Source organism: Engystomops pustulosus, unplaced genomic scaffold, assembly GCF_040894005.1.
Source record: "Engystomops pustulosus unplaced genomic scaffold, aEngPut4.maternal MAT_SCAFFOLD_376, whole genome shotgun sequence".
In the NCBI taxonomy this organism is placed as follows: domain Eukaryota; kingdom Metazoa; phylum Chordata; class Amphibia; order Anura; family Leptodactylidae; genus Engystomops; species Engystomops pustulosus.
In genome coordinates, this window is record NW_027285255.1 from 1,553 (window position 1) to 9,710 (window position 8,158).

Consider the following 8,158-nt stretch of genomic DNA (forward strand, 5'->3'; position numbering starts at 1 on the left):
CGGGGGGGAGAGGGGGGAGAGAGACACCGGGGGGAGAGGAGGGGAGAGAGACACCGGGGGGAGAGGAGGGGAGAGAGACACCGGGGGGAGAGGAGGGGAGAGAGACACCGGGGGGGAGAAGGAGGGGAGAGAGACACCGGGGGGGGGGGGAGAGAGACACCGGGGGGGGGGGGAGAGAGACACCGGGGGGAGAGGGAGGGGAGAGAGACACCGGGGGGGGAGAGGAGGGGAGAGAGACACCGGGGGGGGGGAGAGACAGGGGGGGAGAGAGACACCGGGGGGGGGGGGGGGGAAGACCGGGGGGGGGGGGAGAGAGACACCGGGGGGGGGGGGGAGAGAGACACCGGGGGGGGGGGGGAGAGAGACACCGGGGGGGGGGAGAGGGGGGGAGAGAGACACCGGAGGGGGGGGAGAGGGGGGGAGAGAGACACCGGAGGGGGGGGAGAGGGGGGAGAGAGACACCGGAGGGGGGGGGAGAGGGGGGGAGAGAGACACCGGAGGGGGGGGAGAGGGGGGAGAGAGACACCGGGGGGGGGGAGAGGGGGGGAGAGAGACACCGGGGGGGGGGAGAGGGGGGGAGAGAGACACCGGGGGGGGGGAGAGGGGGGGAGAGAGACACCGGGGGGTGGGGAGAGGGGGGGAGAGAGACACCGGGGGGTGGGGAGAGGGGGGGAGAGAGACACCGGGGGGGGGGGAGGAAGAGGGGAGAGAGACACCGGGGGGAGAGGAGGAGGGGAGAGAGACACCGGGGGGAGAGGAGGAGGGGAGAGAGACACCGGGGGGGGGGAGAGGGGGGGAGAGAGACACCGGGGGGGGGGAGAGGGGGGGAGAGAGACACCGGGGGGGGGGGAGAGAGACACCGGGGGGGGGGGAGAGAGACACCGGGGGGGGGAGAGGGGGGGAGAGAGACACCGGGGGGGGGGAGAGGGGGGGAGAGAGACACCGGGGGGGGGGGGGGAGAGGGGGGAGAGAGACACCGGGGGGGGGGGGGAGAGGGGGGAGAGAGACACCGGGGGGGGGGAGAGGGGGGGAGAGAGACACCGGGGGGGGGGGGAGAGGGGGGAGAGAGACACCGGGGGGGGGGAGAGGAGGGGAGAGAGACACCAGGGGGGGAGAGGAGGGGAGAGAGACACCAGGGGGGGGAGAGGAGGGGAGAGAGACACCAGGGGGGGGAGAGGAGGGGAGAGAGACACCAGGGGGGGGAGAGGAGGGGAGAGAGACACCGGGGGGGGGGAGGAGGGGAGAGAGACACCGGGGGGGGGGAGGAGGGGAGAGAGACACCGGGGGGAGCGGAGGAGGGGAGAGAGACACCGGGGGGGGGGGGAGGAGGGGAGAGAGACACCAGGGAGGGGAGAGGTAAGTGACACCGGGGAGGAGGAGACACCGGGGGAGAAGGGAGAGACACCGGGGAGGGGGGAGGTAAGTGACACCGGGGGGGGGGAGGAGGAGGGGAGAGAGACACCGGGGGGGGGGAGGAGGAGGGGAGAGAGACACCGGGGAGGAGGGGAGAGAGACACCGGGGGGGGGGGGAGGAGGGGAGAGAGACACCGGGGGGGGGGGGAGGAGGGGAGAGAGACACCGGGGGGGGGGGGAGGAGGGGAGAGAGACACCGGGGGGGGGGAGGAGGGGAGAGAGACACCGGGGGGGGGGGGGGAGGAGGGGAGAGAGACACCGGGGGGGGGAGGAGGGTGTATTACATGTGTGATATTACATGGGATCATTCTCTCCTCCTGCTCCCGTGTTGCTCAGGTCCACGTTCCGGTGACATTCGATGAGGTTTGCGGTGTATTTCTCGGATGACGAGTGGCAGCGTCTGGACTGGCGGCAGCGGCGCTTGTATCAGGAGGTTATGATGGAGAACTTTGAGCTGGTGACCTCCGTGGGTGAGACGTCTTGTGTGTTGTTATAGTAGAGAATCCTGGGATTGGAGGCCCCGTAGCATTTTCCCCCATGTGCTGGTCGAGTGGTACAGTCCATCATACAGGAAATGTTGCCCCCCCTCCCTCCATGTGATATATAGGGGTAACATGAGTATTGTAACCCATATTAATCTGAGCAGGCGCAGGTCATGTGATCCTGGATTTCCTGTGACATCCAGTGGATGGGGTGGGTGGGGGCGTGATCTCATTAGATTCCAATAGTAAGTGTCGTCCCCCCCATTATAACCACCCGAATGTCACTGATTGAAGGGGTTTGTGGATGTCCCTGGAAAGCCCCCCCCCCCCCCCCCCCAGCTACTGAAATGGGCACGTCACCTTAATCCACTGGGGGTTCACATGACTCTTCCCCTGGAGTGGCCAACCCCTTTAATAGTGTTAGCAGTCCTCCTCCCCCACCATCACACTACTGGATCTATGGGATCGGCCATTGCTGACACCACTCATTGTCTTTGCCAGGGCTTCTACTCCGTATGGTTAATGGGCCAAATGTGGATCCTAAGGAGAAACCCAAAGTGTGGAAAAGAGAACGACCACCGGAGTTGCATGATGGTGAGAGCGATGGTGGAGATGGTAGATACTGGAAGTAGAGGGTAAATGGGGCAAGGGGGCAGGCTGGGGTACCTGGTGGGGTGCGCTGGTGTTACGGTGCTGGTTGGAGGAGCATGGATTGGCAATGATGATGGATCAAGATGATTTGTCAGGAAATTGTGGTTGACTGTTGGAGATTAGGGGGGGGGTGGCTTGCATTCAGTGACTATCCGGTTACCAGCGGGAGATGGGGGCGCGTTTACCAGCGGGAGATGGGGGCGCGTTTACCAGCGGGAGATGGGGGCGCGTTTACCGCGGAGATGGGGGGCGCGTTTACCAGCGGGAGATGGGGGCGCGTTTACCAGCGGGAGATGGGGGCGCGTTTACCAGCGGGAGATGGGGCGCGTTTACCAGCGGGAGATGGGGGCGCGTTTACCAGCGGGAGATGGGGGCGCGTTTACCAGCGGGAGATGGGGGCGCGTTTACCAGCGGGAGATGGGGCGCGTTTACCAGCGGGAGATGGGGGCGCGTTTACCAGCGGGAGATGGGGCGCGTTTACCAGCGGGAGATGGGGGCGCGTTTACCAGCGGGAGATGGGGGCGCGTTTACCAGCGGGAGATGGGGGCGCGTTTACCAGCGGGAGATGGGGGCGCGTTTACCAGCGGGAGATGGGGGCGCGTTTACCAGCGGGAGATGGGGGCGCGTTTACCAGCGGGAGATGGGGGCGCGTTTACCAGCGGGAGATGGGGGCGCGTTTACCAGCGGGAGATGGGGGCGCGTTTACCAGCGGAGATGGGGGGCGCGTTTACCACGGGAGATGGGGGCGCGTTTACCAGCGGGAGATGGGGGCGCGTTTACCAGCGGGAGATGGGGGCGCGTTTACCAGCGGGAGATGGGGGCGCGTTTACCAGCGGGAGATGGGGGCGCGTTTACCAGCGGGAGATGGGGGCGCGTTTACCAGCGGGAGATGGGGGCGCGTTTACCAGCGGGAGATGGGGGCGCGTTTACCAGCGGGAGATGGGGGCGCGTTTACCAGCGGGAGATGGGGGCGCGTTTACCAGCGGGAGATGGGGGCGCGTTTACCAGCGGGAGATGGGGGCGCGTTTACCAGCGGGAGATGGGGGCGCGTTTACCAGCGGGAGATGGGGGCGCGTTTACCAGCGGGAGATGGGGGCGCGTTTACCAGCGGGAGATGGGGGCGCGTTTACCAGCGGGAGATGGGGGCGCGTTTACCAGCGGGAGATGGGGGCGCGTTTACCAGCGGGAGATGGGGGCGCGTTTACCAGCGGGAGATGGGGGCGCGTTTACCAGCGGGAGATGGGGGCGCGTTTACCAGCGGGAGATGGGGGCGCGTTTACCAGCGGGAGATGGGGGCGCGTTTACCAGCGGGAGATGGGGGCGCGTTTACCAGCGGGAGATGGGGGCGCGTTTACCAGCGGGAGATGGGGGCGCGTTTACCAGCGGGAGATGGGGGCGCGTTTACCAGCGGGAGATGGGGGCGCGTTTACCAGCGGGAGATGGGGGCGCGTTTACCAGCGGGAGATGGGGGCGCGTTTACCAGCGGGAGATGGGGGCGCGTTTACCAGCGGGAGATGGGGGCGCGTTTACCAGCGGGAGATGGGGGCGCGTTTACCAGCGGGAGATGGGGGCGCGGCCGGTGACTATCCGGTTGCCTGCAGGAGATTCGGGGGGAATGCAGCAGGTAGCGCCCCGGTTGCCAGCAGGAGATGGGGGCGTGGTCGGTGACTATCCGGTTACCAGCAGGTAGCGCCCCGGTTGCCAGCAGGAGATCGGGGGGGAATGCAGCAGGTAGCGCCCGGTTGCCAGCAGGAGATCGGGGGGGGAATGCAGCAGGTAGCGCCCGGTTGCCAGCAGGTGATGGGGTCGCGGTCGGTGACTATCCGGTTACCAGCAGGTGATGGGGGCGCAGGTCGGTGACTATCCGGTTGCCAGCTGGAGACTAGGAGGGGTGGTGGGGGTGCAGTGAGTAACAAACTGGGTTACCAGTAGGGTATATGGCAGCAGGTGGTGAGTGACCATGGGGACTCCTGTCCTCTGCCTGATTCTCTCCTCAGGAGGACCTGCACTCAATATTGTTATAAAAGAAGAAGATGAGGACCTGGTGCCCTCACTGCCAGACAAGAGGGGGAGGAGCTACATAGGTGAGTGGGTTACGGTCATTGCCTCCCGTAATGAGAGATGTTTTATATCTGCTCTTGATTTTGTTGGAATTTCCACGGCCATGTTTGTGGGCCCCTTGAGTTCCTCCTCCTGTTTGACTCTTCATCTTGCTTCTGACAGGTCATGATTTTGGGTTGTCCTCTGATCTCTCGATTGATGCCTCGTCACCGTGTCTCCCCGGGCAAGACCTGAATAGCAATGACCTGGTTCCCGTGCACAGCTCTCGCTTGCCTGTAGACAGACCCTATTCATGTTCAGATTGTCACCGCACCTTCATTCGGAAGTCGCACTTGACCAGCCACCAGCGCACTCACCGAGGAGAGCGCCCCTACCCCTGCGAGATATGTGGCAAGCGCTTCCACTACCGCCACCATCTGGTGGGTCACAAGCGCATCCACACTGGGGAGAAGCTGTTCTCCTGTGAGTACTGTGGCATTGGGTTCAACCATAAAGGTAACTACCAGACCCATCAGCGGCTGCACACAGGTGAACGGCCCTTCTCATGTGACCTGTGTGGCAAAAGTTTCAACCGCAAGGCTGACCTGATCACTCACTGCCGCATCCATACAGGGGAGCGGCCCTTTACATGTTCTGACTGTGGGAAGAGCTTCAGTCGTAAGCAGCACTTGGTGACCCACAGGCGCAGACACACAGGGGAGACCCCATTCCCCTGTGACCAGTGCCAGCAGAGGTTTACCCATCGAAAGGCTCTTCTGAGGCACCAGGAAACCACTCACTCATCGGATCGCCCGCACAGCTGTCCGGACTGTGGCAAAGGCTTTGCCTGCCGCTCTCATCTCCTCACCCACCAGCGTGCTCATCAGAACGGCAGCTGCAGCGGAGGAGAGAAGCCGTTCTCCTGCACCCAGTGCCGCAGCAGCTTTGTGGTACAGCAGGCTCCGAGAAAAATCCGCCGTGGTGTTGCAGGTGAGAGAGTTTTCACTTGTGGAGACTGCGGAAGAGGATTTACTAGTCGAAAATATCTGAGCCGGCACCAGAAAATCCACACGGGTGAACGGCCGTTCCGGTGCAATGTGTGCGGAGACAGTTTTAGTCAGAAACCCAACCTGGAGCGGCACATGAACATACACAGTGGGCAGCGTCCGTTCAGTTGCTCTGTCTGCGGTGGGAGCTTCTACAAGAAGCACAACCTTGTACGACACCAGAGAATACACACAGGAGAACGTCTGCACTCCAGCTGTAAAGTGCCACAACCCGTCACCCCGTCATCAGCCATGCTGGAGGAGGAGAGCTGCCCACACGGCAGGGCAGTGGCAGAAGACTCTTCCACTAATCTCTGTAACCATATATGTTCTGGCCATTGAAAGCTATAAGTGACATGTAGGGATGTCTGTGGGAGCTTAGCAACGGTGGGTTACAGGGCGCAATGTGGCGCTAAAGTAAGAAGTCTCACATGTGGCACAACAGTGATGGGGCCAGCACAGTGTTTACACAGGTAGAGACACAGTGCTACCCAGGGTAGGGCACAGAGACACCTGCAGGTTCAGGGACAACGACCTGCACACAGTGACCTTTATGGGAAGAGACTGGCACCAGTGCAGTGTTACTTTATAGAAGGTGAGACATGGGCTGGCACAACAACACGAGAAGTGGCTAGACTGCACAGCGTGATGTGGGGAGAGAAGAGAAGGTAGCGCTGGCATGGTGTCCCCTGGTGGAGGGGCATAGAGAGGCTAGCGAGGGCACGGTGTGGCCCTGGTGGAGGGGAATAGAGAGGCTAGTTAGGGCACGGGTGGAGGGGAATAGAGAGGCTCGCTCGTGCACGGTGTGGCACTTGTGGGGGGAATAGAGAGGCTCGCTCGTGCACGGTGTGGCACTTGTGGGGGGAATAGAGAGGCTCGCCCGTGCACGGTGTGGCACTGGTGGGGGGAATAGAGAGGCTCGCCCGTGCACGGTGTGGCACTGGTGGGGGGAATAGAGAGGCTCGCCCGTGCACAGTGTGGCGCGGGTGGAGGGGAATAGAGGCTCGCTCGTGCACGGTGTGGCACTGGTGGGGGGAATAGAGAGGCTCGCCCGTGCACGGTGTGGCGCGGGTGGAGGGGAATAGAGAGGCTAGCGAGGGCACAGTGTGACGCTGGTGGTGGAGAATAGAAGCTACCTCGTGCACGGTGTGATACCGGATAAACGGGAATAGAGAGGTTAGCGAGGGCACGGTGTGACGCTGGTGGAGGGGAATAGAAGCTAGCTCGTGCACGGTGTGATACCGGATAAACGGGAATAGAGAGGCTAGCGAGGGCACGGTGGGACGCTGGTGGTGTGGAATAGAAGCTAGCTCGTGCACGGTGTGATACCGGATAAACGGGAATAGAGAGGTTAGCGAGGGCACGGTGGGACGCTGGTGGAGGGGAATAGAGAGACTAGCAAGGGCACTGTGACACTGGTGGAGCGGAATAGAGAGGTTAGCGAGGGCATGGTGTGATGCTGGTGGGGGATAGAGGCTAGTGAGGGCATGGTGTGGCGCGGGTTAAGGGGAATAAAGAGGCTAGCGAGGGCACAGTGTGGCGCGGGTGAAGGAATAGAGAGGCTAGTGAGGGCGTGGTGTGGCATGGGTGGAGGGGAATAGAGAGGCTAGCTAGGGCACGGTGTGGCGCGGGTGGAGGGAAATAGGCTCGCTCGTGCACGGTGTGTGGCACTGGTGGGGCGAATAGAGAGTCTCGCTCGTGCACGGTGTGGCGCAGGTGGAGGGGAATAGAGAGGCTAGCGAGGGCACAGTGTGACACTGGTGGGGGGGATAGAAAGGCTTGCTCATGCATGGTGTGACGCTGGTGGAGGGGTATAGAGAAGCTAGCAAGGGCACCGTGTGACGCTGGTGGGGGAACAGAGATGCTTGCTAGTACACGGTGTGACGCTGGTGGAAGGGTATAGAGAGGCTAGCAAGGGCACCGTGTGACACTGGTGGGGGGAACAGAGATGCTTGCTAGTCCACGGTGTGACGCTGGTGGAGGGGTATTGAGGCTAGCGAGGGTACGGTGTGACGCTGGAAGGGAATAGAGAGGCTCGCGGGGGCAGAGGAAAGGCTGGACGGAACAAGGTGTCGCTGCTGGGAGAAGTGAAGCTGACACATAGTGGGATGTGGACTGGAGCAGAATGACCCATGGAGAGGTACAGAGTAGCATAGTGATGCTTTACAGGTGCGGAGAAGCGCACACACAATTTGCTACATCTATTAATCAAACTACTTGGTGCAGAATCCTATACACCGCCCTATACCTGCATTACAGTATGAGGGACAGGTCTACTTGCAGATGGTCTTCCCGTGTGTCTGGAACTTTCTCGATGCTCTGACATTATGTGTGGTTTTGAGGATTGGGGGAGGGAGTGCTCCAAGGAGAATGTAACCCTACCCCCCCACCTCGCCTTAACGGTATATCAACTATGTCCACTATGGCTGATGTATATCCTGTGCACTGTTTGGTGGTTGCATATATGATGTGTGTTCTGTGCACTACATGGCTTCTCTGTATGTAATATATGTCTGTTGCTCATTA

At 61.9% G+C, this 8,158-nt stretch overlaps 1 protein-coding gene across 1 annotated transcript; it reads left to right on the forward strand.

Moving 5' to 3' along the window:
- Positions 1-1,725: 1,725 nt before the first annotated feature.
- LOC140111070 (uncharacterized) lies at positions 1,726-8,158 on the forward strand. The gene is made up of 4 exons (XM_072132317.1): positions 1,726-1,883; positions 2,397-2,489; positions 4,544-4,630; positions 4,770-8,158. The coding sequence occupies exons 1-4, from the start codon at positions 1,772-1,774 to the stop codon at positions 5,972-5,974; spliced, it is 1,497 nt and encodes a 498-aa protein (XP_071988418.1). The 5' UTR covers positions 1,726-1,771; the 3' UTR covers positions 5,975-8,158.